This window comes from Chenopodium album, chromosome 27 (genome assembly GCF_948465745.1).
Source record: "Chenopodium album chromosome 27, dcCheAlbu1.1, whole genome shotgun sequence".
Taxonomy (NCBI): Eukaryota; Viridiplantae; Streptophyta; class Magnoliopsida; order Caryophyllales; family Amaranthaceae; genus Chenopodium; species Chenopodium album.
The window spans coordinates 29,576,210-29,595,443 of record NC_137860.1 but is presented as its reverse complement, the minus strand read 5'-3'; the positions used below and the strand labels follow the sequence as shown (position 1 = coordinate 29,595,443).

The 19,234-nt window shown below is 31.1% G+C and overlaps 1 protein-coding gene across 1 annotated transcript; it reads right to left on the bottom strand.

The window, feature by feature from the left end:
• Positions 1–134: 134 nt before the first annotated feature.
• LOC145619105 (3-isopropylmalate dehydrogenase 2, chloroplastic-like) lies at positions 135–8,105 on the bottom strand. Its single transcript, XM_081673707.1, has 11 exons — positions 7,780–8,105; positions 5,484–5,613; positions 5,269–5,380; positions 4,369–4,444; positions 4,176–4,264; positions 2,182–2,268; positions 1,344–1,460; positions 1,117–1,224; positions 938–991; positions 708–860; positions 135–539 (listed from the first exon to the last, which is right to left on the bottom strand). Exons 1-11 carry the CDS (start codon positions 8,018–8,020, stop codon positions 465–467), a joined length of 1,242 nt encoding a protein of 413 aa, XP_081529833.1. The 5' UTR covers positions 8,021–8,105; the 3' UTR covers positions 135–464.
• Positions 8,106–19,234: the final 11,129 nt, after the last annotated feature.

Below are 19,234 nucleotides of genomic sequence, written 5' to 3'. Positions count from 1 at the left end.
GTTAATACGCAATGTGTGAATATCATGTGAATTACTTCATAGGCGGTGTGGTGATTGATTATTTTACTTGGAAATAATTTATGGAAATTCTCCATACTTTAGTCATCACAAGCAAACTGCAGCCTCATTAGATATAGACCCAAGGCCCCTTTTATTTCATTCCCACGCAAACTTTGAGCAATTTTGAATTTTCACAACAGAAGAATAGGTTACATTGAATGCCACATTTTGCTACGGCTTTAAGTTAACAACATTAGTCTTAATATAGATCAGAAATTACAGTGCAAAACTGTTATTCCCAAATTGGAAACAACCTCCACATATCATAGCATGCTATGCAAAATTGTGATTTTGTTTCTCGGTCATCCTCCACATGAATGAAGTCTCAGGATTTTATGCCCTCAGTACTTGGAGTGAGTTACTATTGAATATCGGCCATTGGGCTTTCATGCGACAATGCAGGATTAAACAGCAGCAGGAATTGGAGAGTCTACTGACTTCATCACCTGTTCACCCATCTCTTTGCATCCAACTAATTTCTGTGAGCAGTAATCAAATTTTCATATTAGTCATGAACTAAAGAAAGGTTAACAAGAGCAGAAAAAATGTAATGATCCCAATAGTCCTTGTGACAGTTGAAAACAGCCCGCATGATAATGTAAACATGCAAATGTGGAATTTATATGACAATTCATAAGTACACATACATTTCCAGCTGAGTATATGTCACCAGTTCGGAATCCCCTATTTAGGGTCTCCATAACAGCTGCCTCAATCCTATCTGCGGCCTTGCTTTCCCCAAGACCATATCGCAAAAGCATTGCAGCACTTAAGATCGTTGCCAATGGATTTGCCTTGTCCTTCATTTCTCAACAAGTCAAAATCAGTTTCCATTCAATATTCAAGCAAAACTAATTCAACAAGTGAAAAGTCCAACCTGTCCGGCAATGTCAGGAGCGGAGCCATGTATAGGTTCAAAAAGTCCAGGTCCCTACATAAATCACAAAACAAAGTCCTTAGTCATATAAATAATTTCTAAACTATTGAAACACCAAAAATTGGAAAAAAAAAAAAAAAAAAAGCAAAATCAAGCAACACCAAGTTATACTCCCATACCGATTGACCTATGCTTGCAGAAGGAAGCATTCCAATACTCCCACTAATCATTGAAGCCTCGTCAGATAATATATCACCAAATATGTTGTTGGTTAAAATAGTGTCAAACTGCACAAATAAATTAACCGACACTATTATGGAGAAAAGAAAAGAAAGAAGAAAGAAAATAAGATTGCTGAATGCTTAGTGACTTTGGGCTGGTAAGGATGAATAGATGAAGAAAATACCTGTTTTGGATCACGAATAAGTTGCATTGCTGCATTATCGATATACATATGTGAGAGCTCAACATCAGGGTAGTCTGCTGCCATCTCCGTAACTCTTTTCCTCCAAAGCATAGATGCCTGACTAAATTGTATGGAAATGAGACTAAACAATAGATACGGTATAATAATCAGAAATTAAACTAACGTAAAACTTCACCACAAGGTCCACAACATATAATCCAAAAGATGTACTTTATAGGACTTGTGCAACCAAATTGTGCACCAATATCTTTGAGAGTACTAAATTAGAAAGTAACAGACAGAGATCAACTTTATGCCTAATCTATAATTTTTTTAAAAAACATTTACACCAAGTCCTTGTGGTTCCATTTGAATTTTAGTAGAACAACTTGTTTACGGGACTGGTAATTATTATACAGTAGCTTGTCTGAAAATTACAGCAAGATCTACATAAGGTCCATCAAGATGCAATGCTAACAAGATAGTGTCAAAACACAATAACACATCCCACAAATATTACATTAGAAAAGAAGTAAACAACCCTTTCAAACTGTGCACAACGAAAAGATGCTTGATAGTAGTTATAACTCAGAAATTTGTAGCCATATTTATTCTATTCAGTGGGTTTTAGAGCACTTTATACCATACTGTCACTTGCCAGTATAGGCTAATCTACATGCTATAGATGTATTGTTACCCCCCCCCCTATATATATATATATATATATATATATATATATATATATATATATATATATATTTATATATATATATATATATATATAATATTAAAAACCTCAAAAACTAAAATATTCTTATAAGTCACCAGCACCACAAACCTCTAGAACATTGGCTTTATCAACAGAGCACAGTTTTCCACGCCTCTTTCTAGCAGTCTCAAAAGCAACACGAGCAATACGGTCAATCTGCCAATAGAAAATTTGATTAACAGTTTAATGAATGTGAGATCATGAATTACAGAGATAAATGCAACATCATTGAAGGAGGGATCAGAATACAAAAAGTCTCTATTCCCAACTCCAATAATTTTTTTTTTCTTTGGGTGCTTAACTGCTAATAAAGGTAATTATACATATAGATGAGCAACCATAACAGCACTATCATAAAGTCAGCAAGCACCATGGCACCATGCAGACTTTTTGGAAGAAGTCAACTCAAACAATTTACCACAAGAAGAAACTACTATGAGTTTATCATGAAAAATAAAATGTTCACATCAAGCAAAAATGAAAGACTATTCAATGGCTACAATAAAATTGTAGCTATTGTAATTAGTTGTAATCTTGACCCTTTATTTTTAATGTTCAATCTTGTCCATTCATCGATTGACTTAAATTTTTAATAAGAAATGGAAGACAAAAAAAAAATTAAAAAAAAAAAAAATAATAATAAAAAAAATAAATAAATAAACTGTTATACAGTTTCTAAAACAAAAAACTGAACTTTGCCGTCATTAATGCATATACTTGCAATTTCTAAGTTTCAAGAAATCTCCCATCTCCATTAAACAATCAACATTTGATTATACTAGTTTATTAACAATAAACCCAATCTACGGCATTATATATATTACAAGGTCCATAGATTTTGCATCAAATTTATCAAACAATGAATCATCCTCCAAAAAAGAAAACCAGAAAAATCGAGGATTAAGGAAGATGATGAAAATTTGTGAGAGTTATCTCTAACTTTCAAGAAAACAATCAATTGGCATTAAAGATAAAAAAAAAATATTAATCATCAATAAGATAAATTAGAAATTTCATCCTTAGACCAAATTTTGAAGTACTCTGTATTAAAAAAGCGGAATTATTTTTATCTATTTTTTTTTTTTTTTTTTTTGATAAGATGTATTTTAAAGTAACTAAATGGATGGATATGATGAATTTAATTAATTGGAGGGTTGTGATTCACTCAATTACAATGGCCACAATTTTATTGTAGCCATTTGAAAACTGTCCAGCAAAAATATTTCATCATTAACTTATATTTAATTATATACACATTAAAAAGATGACAGAAACAAAGACAGTTTAATCCAAACAAGAACAAATTGAAAAGGCAAGTTCAATTCATAGGTTTAATAATTACTACAATCTGGTTTTTCTCAATCCACTAGCCGCCGCCTATAGACAAAACACGAACACATAACCCGAGACATAAACCATTTGCTATCACTGAATTAAGCACATAGAGCCTGATTCCTAAATGAGAAGGATGAAGTTCAAACTACATTGCACAAACAGTGTTCCCTAGCTAAATGGGCATTTCGCTCAGCTCTGATAGGGGAACAGGAAACAACCCTGGTCTGCTATCATGGAGAAAGGAAATATGATGAAGATATTGAAGAGTTGTAAACAAGCTGTTAGCAGTCAAAGCCTCTCCTTTAGTAGTTTAGTAGACCTGTATTCCTAACAGTTTTCACTCAAACACACCTCATCCCAAAGACAGGTCACCTCCCCACTAAACCGTATTTACTAGGATGAAGAGACACTGCAAATAAATGTCACTAACTCGTATAAGTTGTTTTGGTCTTAATAATTTTTGTTTATAGATTTCACTTCATAATCTAGATGGAATCCTTTTGGACGATATCTGACAAATTTCTATATCTAAAAGGATTCAAAGTTGCTAGTTGACTATTTCCCATTCCACCCAATTTCCTCTCCACTCTATGTCAAAGAATTTTCACAAAAAACCTTCGTGATAAGTCCATTTTATTTTTGTGGGACAATTTTAAACATCAAAGACTAATTCTACAAAAGATAAGATTACCTTAAAGTTTACTTAAAGTCTGACTAGAAAAACATACCTGAAAAACAGAGTAGACCTCAGTATTGAAACCAATCTCCTCTCCCTTTTCATTCACACCAAAACCCCTAGGCTCCCCAAAATAAATACCTGAAGTTAAAGACTGAAGTTTCAGAGAAGAAAGAAAATTACATCCACTAATGAAGTTATTTAGAAGCGCTTTCAGAATGAGTTCAACAGTATAGGATTTTTACCGGCAGTAAGCTCCCTCACCACCATTAGATCAACACCTTCAGCTACCTCTCTCTTCAATGTTGTACAATCAATCAACTGGAAATCCAAAGCGCCCATACATTAGAAACTTCAAAAATATAAGTAGAATTAAATAACATCAAAAGTATTCTAGGAATTTGACCAGATATAAATAATGGTGTAGCCGCATCCTTTAGGAGCAAGATTCTTTACCCATAAAACAGCATTAGCCAGAGTGTTAATTTACACAGTATTACTTCCCAGACACACTTTCAGAAAGTACTTAAATAACTTTTGCCCTCAAGAATTCACAATGTGATTTTTTTCTACATTACTAAGGACAAAATTTAATGATTGTTGTACTACACTGGCCATAATTAAGACAAATCTGGCTCGAGACAATGTAGAGTGAAATAATTCATAATATAACCTTTACATTCCTAAACTCAACAAACTATAGGTCACTTGTATCACATAATAACTTCTCATTGCTTTATATAGAGATACATTAGAAGGCTTTTTACGCTCGGGGTTCATAAGCTATATATGTCTTATTTCAACAAGGGATACAAAAATTCAGAGGTTAATGCTTCCCACGTTAACAGTAATCACAGCAGTATCTAAAACATTGCTACTCAAAAGTAGCAGTCTTCATTTACCAAAGTTAAACTTGCCATAGAAAACAATAAAAGTTCATGCCTTGAGAGGGAAAAAGGGGAGGTTGGAAAAGCCCATGAGCTTGATGTATGCAAGAAATTTCAGTATAAATCCACAGGACCGTATTTTTAAAAAATAAAAAATAAAAAATAAAATTAAAAAAAATAAAATTAAAATTAAAAAAAAAAGGAATAGCATGAACAAAATAAAACACCGAATACAAGCAAAAGAAACAGAAGAGCAACCTGAGGCAAGACAGTAGCTGGCCTTAAATTTGCAAACACGTCAAGACCTGCTCGTAGCTGAAGCAAACCGGTCTCTGGCTTCAACTTCTTTTCAAGTTTGTCCCATTTATACCTGATTTTCGACAGGGCCAAGTAACCCATCCTTATATTCACATATTGCAAAAGAGGGAAGACGGAAAGACAAAAATAATTAAAACAAGCGGAATGAATTTTACCCTCCAATAGCTCCAAGAAGAACAGCATCAGATTGTTTTGCTGCTGCAAGGGTCTCCTCTGGCAATGGAACTCCGGTGAGATCAAAAGCAGAGCCACCAACAGGCATCTCTTGGTACTTGATCTCAATCCCTAGAAATTCAAGAATGCCACTGAACAAATTAAAAATTGACAGAAAAATACAACATGACCAACTGAGGAAAAAAAACATTTCTGATAAGGCAGATGTAGAAGCTAATCAAAAACATATAATAAGTTATGTAGTGTATAGACCGCAGACCCTGCACTTAGGCAGGGTTTAGGAGGTCCATATGTACATATGGAGTTATCCATTATGTTAATCGCAATTCACACACTGCAGAAATCTTGATGCTTTATAGTTACACTCATCAAAGTGCAAGTAGCAAACAGTATGATATGATTTGACGTGAAAACCTGATATTTAACAGAATGTCCTCAAAACCTTAATGAGCCCTTCCGCTCCAAGAGGCTGAGAGCCAACCGAACACGGTCTGATGCTAAGAAAATTTAATTGGATACACCTTTAATGATGTGTTTGCACCAATTAGACCTAAATATACAAAGTTCACTCAAAGTAAGTTAATTATAAACTAAAATTCCGGAAGTGAGATAACCCTAAAACTGCCCTATAAACCATAAGGAAGCGAGGTAAACTTCCTTAGAAACGCTTTTTAAAATATAAGTATAGATATCTCTTTATTTTACTCCTCACATATTAGTCATAAAACTACAAAAGATATTGATAAGCTCTAAGCTAACTGCTAAGTTTAGCTACCATAGGCACCACAGGGACTGAATGCTGGTGGTCTCACTTTGACTAATCCAGATGAAGACAAGCCCAATCTGTCACCTTTAACCTTAAATCAACACTTATATATAATTGCATAAGGGAAGCAACCTATAACAGCAAGCCCTTAAACTCATGGAAACAAAGATAGCCATCCCTTACATGGTTCCACCTAAGATTTGTTCGTGATCTTATCCAAAGAATACCACACCCTTCTACATCTCTGGCAGCTAGGCATTCACCATAAACTTCTCGTGTTTGGGCCTCTCCCTTGAATGAACGGTTATGTCATCCTAAAGTGCTGCTAAACATAGATAGAAGGACTTACAAACATCCATGAATGACTATCATAGAACCAATGGTAATACTTGAAAGATTGGATACTTTTATATAGCTTTGTACGAGAAACTCAAACACAACTACTGTTAATATAAAGAAATTAGTTAGTACAAATATTATCTATATCAAAAATCCATTTCAGCAACAAGGAAGCCTAAAAAGTTGAAAGTCTAGAAAGGGCAAGTGATCATTCATTATTGATAATCAGGAATTTTTGTCGAATGGGATCATGTTAAGTTATGAAGTTGTCCTAAAGTATCCACACTCACACATAAATCACAAATGTGCACAATTTTTCAACAAACAAGCAACAAGGTAGCATGGGAAATCTAGAAACCCTCTTATCAAGCCCTAAAACCTATCATTCTATATATCTCCTTAAACTCGACTTTTTCTAAATACAAAACCATACACATGTCAATCATTCTTTCCCTACTAGACTTCATAAAGTGAGAAAAAAATGATACACTATAGAAAGGAATGAATATCTCCTATCTCATTTCCTCTCTCTTGTTCTCTGGCTCATTTTTCCCTCTATACACCACACACCAATCTAACTAATTATGAGTATATTATGACTTTGTGTCCTACATGGCTACATATAACATTATAAACATTATACCATAGAGCACCCGCCAAAGACAGCTCTCAATATCAAGATTAAAAATTTACTCAATGATCATATTCATCAAACCTTTATCATCCCAAAATCCATAAAATGTTACCTTCATTCAAGCAATGACCCACCTCAAAATTCCTATACCCTAATCCTCACTAACCCCTACTAAATTCTCCTTTTTCTTAACAACCCCGCCCTATTATCCACTCAAGAATGAAGAGTACAACCACAATGCCGCAATCCGAAATCGAATTCTCAACAATGAAGAATACATTTACCCACCCCCCCCCCCAATATACCCACCAAACACACATAATCAAGTGGGACAATCCCAACTTCAGTGACAAATTTTCACCTAACATACATTTCCGACTAAAATAATATATATTTCATTTCAACCATAATCAATAATCATTATAAGGGTTTCTACAAAAATCACAAAGTAGTATAGTATAATAACTAAAACCCAATTCACAATAAACAAAATTTTAATTCAAAGGTAACAAAAGTTAAACAAAAACAATGTCAAAACCTTCAAGAGAAGCGGCAAATTGAAGAACATCTTTAGAAATAGAGACAATTTCAGGGCCAATGCCATCACCAGGAAGAAGAGTGATGTTGTAGCTTCTTTTGGTGGGTGTTGCAGCAGCAGCAGAACATCGCACAGTTGGGAATTTTGTGGGGTTAATTGTAGCAAAGGTTTTAGCTTTATGAAGATGAATTTGGGGTTTCAATGGCGCCGCCAAATGAAGCTGTAAGTGGGTTGCTGCCATTGTTGGGGAGTCAAAGAAGAGAGAAAATACTGGGTTGAGGGTATGAATGGAATTATGGTAAGTGAGAATGTGAGATGTGCTCACTTTTGTAATATTTTGTCTAAGCTCTAAAGTGCCAAAGTGGGCACTTCTTGTTCAAGGTTACGCACATGAAATAATTATTTTATCAAGGGGCACAATTGCACAAACAATAAACAATACCAAAGTAACCAAACTATGAAAGTATGAAACTATTAACTAATTGGCTGTTGGACTACACTTAGTAGGGAGAACTCGTGTTCAATCTCTCTCAACAACAATTGGGAGGGGAGTGAAACATAATCACCCAGAACTGATCTCAAATCCAAATTATCCCAAAAGGTGAACCGGGTGTTATACCAAAAAAAATATATAAATGAAACTACCAAAGTACCTTTTTGATTAGATTGTGTGTAACACATAACTTTGGGCATTAGTTACTCTTAAGTATTCCCTCCATTTCAGAATAATTGACACACTTTGACTTTTTTTCTCAAAGTTGATATTCAATGAAACTAATCCACTTATTTAATTATATAAATACTCCTTACCTCATATAATATTAACTTTTGATATGTTTTTCTATAAAAAAAAATGTAGTAAGTTTTAATCATACTATTAATTAAGCAAAAAAATCAAAATGTTAAACTTAATTATGAAACAAATGTGGTATGTTGATTGTTTAAAGGAAGTGTATTACTTAGGAGTTTTAGTTGTTTTGTCATACAATATGTTATAATACCAATTGGTTGTTGGTGACTTGGTGTAACTGTGATTGGTATTACACTTGGTAGGAAAGATCTGTGTTTGATCCCCCACAACAATTAGGAGGGCACTGAAAACTAACCACTCAAAACTGATCTTTGAATCCGAATTAGCCCAAAGGACGAACCGTTTGAAGCACCAAAAATAAATACAATATGTTATAATTGTTACGAGTACATGTATATGTCGTAATAATAAGATTGCTGTCTTTATTGATCTCATAAAAAAGTTACTTTAATCAAACAATGATCAGTCATGTAATATTTGATTCATTAAACTAACCACGTGAAAAAAATAAAAGGAAGAGATTAAAGTGATTGTTGTTGGGTTGTTTTTTTTTTTAATAGTAATTTAAGAAGCGTTTAATGAGATGAATTTGTTTTGAGCGTCAACTAAAAATGTTTACAATGTTGCAATCAACTCTTGAAACGTGAATTCTCAAAATAAAATAAAATAAAATAAAAATAAAAATAAAAAAAACTCTTGAAACGTGAAAGTAAAAGACGGTTTAATTGGTAAGCAACCTATTCATAATGAAAAAATCAACAGTTCATAAATATCTGTCACATCTCTGTCAAAATTTGCATTCAACTCTGAAATTAGTTTTAGAAGATGTTAGAGCCTTTGACTAGTTAGCAATATTTTAGGGTACACATGTAATACTAAGTATAGCCGATACAAAGATATTAAATTAGACAATTATCCCCTTAAAAGAGATAACATATTCGTTTTAAGAAGTGTTTAATGCTCTTACAAACACAGATTACAGATATACAAAATTTAAGCTCACGCATAATCTTTATGATATGTAGAAAAATATGACATCAAACATCCATTATTGTGCAATATTTAGATTAAAGATAAACAAGAACTTTGGCCATTAGACCTACCCTACCCTTAATTGCTCATTTGCTCTCATAATTTTTTAATGAATATCCATGTATGATTTAGGTGGATAATTGGATAAGGTCAACACCTTCATTGTGCACCATTACTAAATAGTCCAATCAAAATTTAATTTTGGAATAGGCAAAGTGTAACTTGGTCATTCTCCTCCTATGTAATATACATGCCTAGAGAATAGAAGATAATCTTGCAAATGGAAAAGCATGTTGGCATGGCTACCAAAACCTCAAACTCTACCACCAAAAGAACATGCCTTTGCTCTCCTACCACCCATCAAGGCTCTTTCCGGTGCAGCTTCCACCGCGGCCGACGAAAGTTTCCGATGAGATCTCCACCAGCAAGGCCCAAATTCAGGCCCAATAGTGCCATAAATACCAACCTATTGAAGGCCTTGTTGTTGCAGATTATCAACCCATCAAGACATGATCTCCAAAGGCGTTGGCGCTTCAAGCCCAAGCCCACCAGGTTTAGCCTATCTCAGAATAATAATACACTTTTGGTTAGGTGATTTTTTTCACACAAAAATTATAAAAATGTCTTCCTCTATTGTATTTTAGTTGGTTTTTGAGGAGTGAAAAGATATATTGTTATACTCCTATAAGAGTATTAATTTTGTTTTTTTTGTATTTTTGTTGGTACATACTACATATACATTACAATTTACAAACACAATTGAATTTTTATGAAATATCTTTGTTTGTTTCTTTCTTTTTGCTTGAGAACTCTACAACTTTATCTAATTAAAATGAATAAGACACGTTTAATGTAAAATAATACTTTGTAAGTCACATTTGATAATAGGTAATGTCGTGATGAAAGATATTGATATTGATTCATAAGTTGTGTTCGTAACAATAGGTGATGATTTAATATGAATATGAGGGTAAATTTTTTTAGAAAATTAGCTATCATATTTTTTTTTCCTTCAACCCTTGCATCTCTAAATTGGAGAATATTCATAATTCCACTTTCATGTGACATAATCATAAAAGAAAATAGATACTATATACTTTTGTTATGGCTTATGGTTCATTTAAATTGTAAAATAATTGGAAAAACCTTTTTGACGAAGAAGAAGTTGACTATTTTAGGGGTGTCTTTCTTTTGCTTTTCCCTTTTTTTTTTTTTTTCTTTTGTTTTTTTGAAAGATGTCTACCTCAATGCTTTGTATCCAAGTGCTGGTTTGATTGGCAAGAACATGAAACTTGTAATTTGTCATGCACGGAAAGTGTAATCACAAATTCACAATTAGACAAATGCAATGATACAATAAATAATTGTTAAGCTAAGTAAAGCTTATACTACCTCCGGTCCAAATTACTCGCAACTTTGGAATATTTTATATCTCACAAATAATACCCCAAAGTTGCGAGTAATTTGGACCGGAGGTAGTAATATGCATCTTAAATTTTATGGAGTAGGTAATAAATGGTTCAAAATTGTATTTTGTGAAAACATCAACACGCTCGAAAACACTCACTAAATGGAATTTTCAACAACAAAGTACTTTTTTATTAATACAAAGTTATATGAAATCTCAAAAGATATTTTAATATAACAAATTAAATTAAACAAAGGGTTTCTACATTTAAATTACAGTCGTTGAATAGTTATCTTCTTCTTGCAAATTGAGATCTAAAAATTGGAGGAAGTAGTATTTAGAAACGAATGAAGCAACAAACATGCATTATCTATCGTTTTTGTATGAGAAAAAGTGGTCATTGTTATGATCTTGTCACTCTTTTTACAACAGAAACAATATGAAAAGTACACAATTATTCTCTTTTCTTTTTTATTTTCATTGTTGGTTGAATTATCAATTTATCATCTGCTTTCACTAAAGTATGAAGACGATCTACTAACTACTTGGTTGTCACCTCCTACTAGGTTGGTGCAGTGGGAATTGCATGAATCTTACTTTATTATTGATTATTAATGGGTCTTCTGACCGATCTTCTAATAAATCTCGTGGCAATATTACAATTCTAATAATTGAGAAACTCAAACTTTGATTCTTGACTCACTCATGCAAAGTTAAAGATTACAGCCTAACAAATCACAAAAATTTTGATAAATCATCTGATCCAGACCTCTCAATTATCACCACATGTAAATGTCTCACATTGGTTAATTAAAAAAAGAGAGAGTTAAACACTTTATAAGGCTAAGGGGCTACTCCTCCTATTGCCATATAGTTTTGAGATAGAACCTGACTCTTTCTCTTCATTTGCGGGTGCGGCCCAGACCCGTATTTAACAATGCAAATAAGGATATGAAAGAGTATATACATACAATCAACTAACCCTAGACTTCAACCATTAGCTTAGGTTTTTGGTTGAGTTGATCATTTAACATGGTATCAGCGCCTAAATGACACAAATAAAGGTCATGGTTCGACACCTCTCTTCAAAGTTAAAATTATATGATAGAATACATAAACTAAACCACTATTTGAACACAAGAACTTATATGTGGCTGGCCACACCGTGTGGTAGGGGTTATTTCGCCAGTGCTATAGGGTTATTCAGTTAGTGTTATAGGGGTTACTCAGTTAGTATTACAGGGGTTACTTGGTTAGTTTTATACGGGTTACATTGTTCTTTTATAAGTGGTCACACGGTGTAGCTGTCCACACATAAAACATACTACTTTTTGAAAGACTGTGATAGTCAATTCAGTTGATATAATTTGTTATATTAACCTACTTATTACATACTGGAGAGGATCAAGATAACATGATGAAACACACACTACTTACCCTAATTAGAGGTTAGAAGCAAATGTAAGTCATCACTATCTATCATCTATCTCATACATGATCCACTATTAATCTTATTGATACAAATTAAAGATCATAACAATATATCGATCAACACATAATCCGATGTCAAGCCATACCTTGAGTAACAAGTACTAATTTATAAATCCATAATTAGGAAATTTAGTTGACACTTGCTTGATGAAGTTAAATTAATAACGATAGACGGATCACGGATTAATTGTAATATCAAAGTGATGTAGTGAATTTGGTACACCACTTTTGACTAATCGTACTTTAAATTTAATATACTCGTTATCTTCTAGTAGTCTTCTAATGGATATGATAAGCTTTCGTGAACCTTGTAGTTGTAGATTTATATACAAATAATACTCATAATGTGTATTATGTCTAGTGGCTAATTATTAAGCTTATCAAGAATTTAAGCATTGAATATTTGAATATACTAAGTATATGTCTATTTATACGTTTAGAAAATTATTCTACCTAATGATAATATCTTTGATTTATTTAATTTAGATAGACCTTTCTCCATGAAAATGACACTCAAATTAATATTTTCTACTTCTCAAAATAATTGTGAAATTTAAATTTTATCAAAATTCCATAACCTTTGAACTAACTTTTTATATTTTTTAAAATTTTTGGAAGTAATTCAAATATAACAAGAAAGAGGCCTCCCTTATTTTGAAGAGCCATATATATGATGATATCACATAATTGATTATATGACCCTTATAATAAAGATAAAGATAATGTTTTTGAGATACTATTATAATTTGCTTAGATCATAGAGCATAGACCCTTGGCTAATTGGGCTTATCCTTCATAATTATTGCTTTTAAAATCAAAACTAACTAAAGTAGGATGTGGAACCCATGTCATTAGTGACTAGTTGAATATATCAATTTTTAAAATAATGCTTACGATATTTTGTGAATTATATATGATAAGGTTTAAGAAGTGTCACCCTTAAAAGTTTCAATTTTAAATTATTCTAGTGCACTTTAACTTTGTAAAGGCACTTAGGGAGTATTTACTTTATACTAATCCTATGTACTTTTTCCTTAATTGCGTCAATCACATTAGATTATGACTACTTCTTCCCGGTTTGTTGCAAGTCTTGCAACAATAAAATAAAAAATGTTGCAAATTATTGAGTAGAGATATTTCTAAATTAAAGCCCGTGGGTCTATAACTAGGGCAAAAAACAATTTGATATTATATCATCATTAATAATTATGGGTAGGGTCCCTCAAAAAAAAAAAAATTTATGAGTAGGGTAAATAACAAAAGATATTAGGTGAGTCCACTCACCCAATACATAAATTCAATACTTATATGAAAGTTTACAAAAATTATTTGAAATGTCAAGAAACTTGATTGTTATATCTAAATTACAAAAGTCATATGTATGATGTTTAGAAATTATTTAAATAAAATGTCATGTTACTCCTGTAGCTGTAGCTTATATATTGTATGTCTCATCGTGAGTCCGGATTCATACAATACTTTCTTTTGTAAGAATTATGTTATTGAAATTACATGTGTATAAATAAATAAAACCCAATGGAATTGAATAAAGAAGATTACTTCATATTATAGTATATAAATTTTGGAATAGAAAAAACTTAAGTTGTTTCCAATATGAAAAGGGATATTTATAAACTTTTAAACTTAATTAAAAGGATGACGACAAAAAAAAACGTATGTAAAAAAGTGTAAATGTATATAAACATAAGTGTGATAGAAAATATAAAAATATTCGATATTTGATAAATATAAATATAAATATAAAACAAAGTAAATAAGTTAACCGCCCTAAAATATAAAGCAAGTAGAACAAAATAAATGAATAATTTATGACAATTGACAATTTTAGATGACTAGCATATGAACATAATAGTTGGGTTACGTTATTCATTTGGCAAACATCTTGTTAGTGATCATACTTTGGAGGACCAAATACAACGATTACGATTTACAAGCCACATAGACACCTTGTTGGGCGGTCAGTGGTCACATCAAATTCCTTATTATTATGCATTATTATTAATATTAGTATTAATTAGTTGTTAAAGTATTCAAAGTATAATGGACCCATGTTTTACGTTCAGTCCAAATCGCTGCCAACTGGCTCGACACGATAAGGGATGTTAATTAACACTATTTTAAGTTAATTACAATTATTACTTGATTCTAACTTACTTAACACTCCCTTTTAAGTAATAGAAGAAGGATTAATGGTAATCTTGTCATTTTATCACGTACTTAGAAATATCTTGTTTTGATTTTATCTTACGAAATGAGTTGATTGTTCTAGGACATGATCAAATCTATCATCAAAACTAGTGTAACAGCACATGCAATTATGCTAATTTGCTAATGCCATGCACGGACTTCACTCACGACCAACTATGCAAATTATATTATTTTTTAATTTTGATCCGTAATATTTTTCATCCGATAGATCTACGCTATAGACTCCATGATTACATGACTGTCTACAATATATGTTCAAGAAGGTTGAACATCAAAATCACATGCTAATTAGCGGAGTAGTCTCTTAGCCTTATAAAGCCAACACAACTTTAATATGAGATACACATCTCAACACTATTACACTATTTTTAATGGGACATTATGTTTACTCAGTACTCACATATGAATTTGATCATCAACTCAAGTACTCAACATAAACCACGTACTAAGAGCATTTAAATTGGGTCATTTATTTTAAAACCGGAGAAATATATAGTTCATAGTGCTATTGATAGCGTATAAAATATAATCCTAAGCTTATGATTGAGGTTCAGGATCATGTTGACTTTATGATACATTGACTCTAATTAATAATATGTTAAATGATCAATTTAGCCAAAGGTTTAAGCTTATAGTTAAGATCCACGAATATGTTATATACTCTCTTTCAATTGTAATTTATACCATCAATGTTTTGTTTTTAGGTGATAAATTAGTTTAGCTTCAACATGCAACAGAATCCAACAGATGGCAAACTAAAGAAGGTGATGAAACAATACAATAAAAGGGACCACAACACAACATGTCATTTTCCCGCGCCTTGCTTGGTTCGAATCGATCAATGTACCGCCTTAATTTAATTCCTTTCCGTAACTCAATCACCCAAACAAGCCCCACCCCCCACCCCACCGGTTCAGACTCTAACACACCGGTCTAGTCAAACCGAACAATTAAACCGATACCCGAACGGGCAAATGGGGCAGCTAGGGCAATTATACTTATCCAGAAAGTTGGAAATTAAGGACTAGTTTGGCTCTTGCTAGCCAGGAAATGGTGCAAGGGAAAAGGACTGATTTGGAAAATATGACAAATTGGGTGATTGATAAATTGAGAATCAATAAGGTTAAGCTTTTGTGGATAGACTTGTATTCGTGAATTGTTTGTTTCATTCATTGTGTATGGTGGTATCATTTTCTAGTTTATGACGTTAGTGTGAGGGGACCTTCAGGATAAGCTGTCTTTGTGCTGTGATCCTCGCAAATCCCAATGTATTCACAACCTCATTACTCCGTATGGTATATTCCCTCCGTTTTTTTTCAAGTGACTTAAATGTGACTAAACAATATGTCAACTAAAATAAAACGGAAGAAGTATATGATTTGGGTAAAAAAAAAATTCAGAAATTTGATGTTTACAAATAGTATTTAATTTCAACTTGAATCTATCGGACAAGATCCTATGTAATATGGTTCTTCTGATGTTCATAAAAATGATTTGTTATATAATATTGTACAAAGTTTTAAAAATTAAAGTTAATTATAAAATTTTATATGTAAAGAATAAAGAGAAACATAGATACTCCCTCCGTTTTAAAATACTTGCTCCATTTCTATTTTTTGCACTATTCATTTTGCCTACTTTGACTAATGTTTGCGATCTATACATAAGAAAAATATAGTCTTGTGGGTACCTGTTGGAATCATCTCAATGAATAGTAGTATATTGTAAAAGTTTAAAGTATATGAACAATGTACGAGTATAATACTTCTCCCTTTTCTTGTTAAAAAATGTATCAAATTGACTTTTGCACTATTTATATATCTATGTATTAGTTTTAATTAAAAAAATATTATTTTGCATTACCTTAAGTTAAGTTACATAGAGTATGAGTATATGAACTTGTCATTATTGTGTTATGTTTAAATTAAATACTTGATCGGGCAAAGTCATCACTAATAAAGACAATTATTTTCTAACAATATGCAACTATAAAGTGTAACAATATTACTATTTAATGGCTTTTTCCCCCCGGAAATATGAACTGCTTCAAGGATATAGCGTGACAGATCCATTATATAATGAATGCATAACACGCGTTTAAATGTTTAACACCAAAATATTTTATAAGCTACACGTATCACGTATGTAACGATCAAGATTGCAAATAACAAATGTTAAAAGTAGCCAAGCTGATTGCAATATTAGCCATGTGTTTTTTCTTTTTTAAAAAAGGTAAAGGTAAAAATGTCTTAAATTTATTTCTATAATCAACCAAAACATAATTTTGCAATACTAGTAATTAATAAAAAGTTACCATTGTAGGTTTGAAATGTACATTTGATGTTTACACATTGCCAATTATATCATTCATTAGCTCAACTAAAATCTTAATAAAATCTCCCTAAAAATACAATCTTAATCATTTTAGCAACCCTTTCCTAATTTTAACCCAACATTATGTTTTAGACAAAAAGTGAAAAAAGCAAAATTTCAAATCTAATGTTTGGATGTATTCATTTATAGAATGAGCAACTTTTTAATTTTTGCAAATAGAAATATAGAATAATAAATAATTAAAGTAAAAAATAAAATTACAATGGCATCCTTGTTACGACACGACACTTAATTTTTTTCTGGTAAAAGAATTTGACATCAAAGTTAGGCCCTGTTCTTTTGAGCTTCTGGGCAGAGCAGAGCAGAGCAGAGCAGATTTCAGCAGAGCAGAGCAAAGCAGAGCAGAGCAGAGCAGATTTCAGCAGAGCAGAGCAGATTGAAGCAGAGCAGAGCAGAGCAAAGCAAAGCAGAGCAGAGCAGAGCCGAGCAGAGCAGATTTCATTAATATTAATATTATTATTATAACTAATATTATTATAATTACTAATATTATTATTATTATTATTATTATTATTATTATTATTATTATTATAATTATTATTATTATTATTATTATTATTATTATTATTTTTACTATTATTATTATTATTACTATTATTATTATTATTATTATTACTATTATTATTATTATTATTATTATTATTATTATTATTATTATTATTATTATTATTATTATTATTATTATTATTATTATTATTATTAATATTATTATTATTATAACTACTACTACTTCTACTACTACTACTACTTCTGCTACTACTACTACTACTACTACTACTACTACTACTACTACTACTACTACTTATACTTACTTTTTTTTTTTTTTTTTTTTTGAGGGAACTACTTATACTTACTACTACTACTAAATTTTATTATTAAATATTAATTATAATTAATAATATTTATATTATTAAATATTAATTATATTATTAATATTATTATTATCAAATATTAATTATGTTATTATTAATATTATTATTATTATTAATATTATTATTATTAAATATTAATTATTATTATTATTATATATTAAATATTATTATTATTAAATATTAATTATATATTATTATTATTAAATATTAATTATATATTATTATTATTATTATTAAATATTAATTATATATTATTATCATTAAATATTTATTATTATTATTAAATATTATTTATATATTTTGATTATTAAATATTAATTATATATTATTATCATTAAATATTATTTATATATTATTATTATTAAATATTAATTATATATTATTATTATTATAAAATATTATTTATTTATTATTATTATTAAATATTGATTATTATTATCATTAAGTATTAATTATTTATTATTATTATTATTATTATTATTATTAAATATACATTATTATTATAATAATTCAATATTAAGTATTAATTTTAAGCAGAGCAGAGCAGAGCAGGGCAGAGCAGAGCAGAGCAAAGCAGAGCAGAGCAGATTGAAGCAGAGCAGAGCAGATTTCAGCAGAACAGAGCAGAGCAAAGCAAAGCAGAGCAGATTTCAGCAGAGCAAAGCAGAGCAAAGCAGAGCAGAGCAGCTCTAAAGAACGGGGCCTTGCACCAAATTCACTATATCTGAATTCCCTATTATTATTGCGTTTCAACATTCAACTGTACTACATATAATTAATTACTGTATTAATCAACTCGAATTTAAAAATAAAAATAATTAAATTAAAAATAGAATCCCAAAAAATCAGGACCCTAGAATATCGATTTGATTCCTCTCGAATCACATACGTGGCACCCATCTAAACTCCCCCTTCTCTAGCTTCATTTTTAAGCCACTTTCTTCGGCGCTCACTTCAATAAATATTCCCACTCGCAACAATTCCTATCCATCAGATCACACCTAAATCAACGGTTGATAATAAACCGTGTATATCACCTCTTAATACGCGCGTGTAACATAAAAACCTAACCCTAAACCTGTTCTGGTTTCTTCAACCAACGGCCGGATTTTTAATTTTAATATAAAAATCAATATATGAAATTACATTACTACCCTTTGAAGTTCGCGTTATTTACAAGTGACCCATCTTCTTCATTCTTCTATTAATACCCTTTCG

Bases quoted from the DNA above. Each gene is read 5' to 3' on its own strand.
- LOC145619105 (XM_081673707.1), bottom strand. From the start codon at position 8,020: ATGGCAGCAACCCACTTACAGCTTCATTTGGCGGCGCCATTGAAACCC. The intron at 4,265-4,368 runs GTAAAAATCCTA...CTTTAACTTCAG, and splicing joins GGTGAGGGAGCTTACTGCCG to GTATTTATTTTGGGGAGCCT. The intron at 540-707 runs GTATGTGTACTT...TACTGCTCACAG, and splicing joins ACATATACTCAGCTGGAAAT to AAATTAGTTGGATGCAAAGA.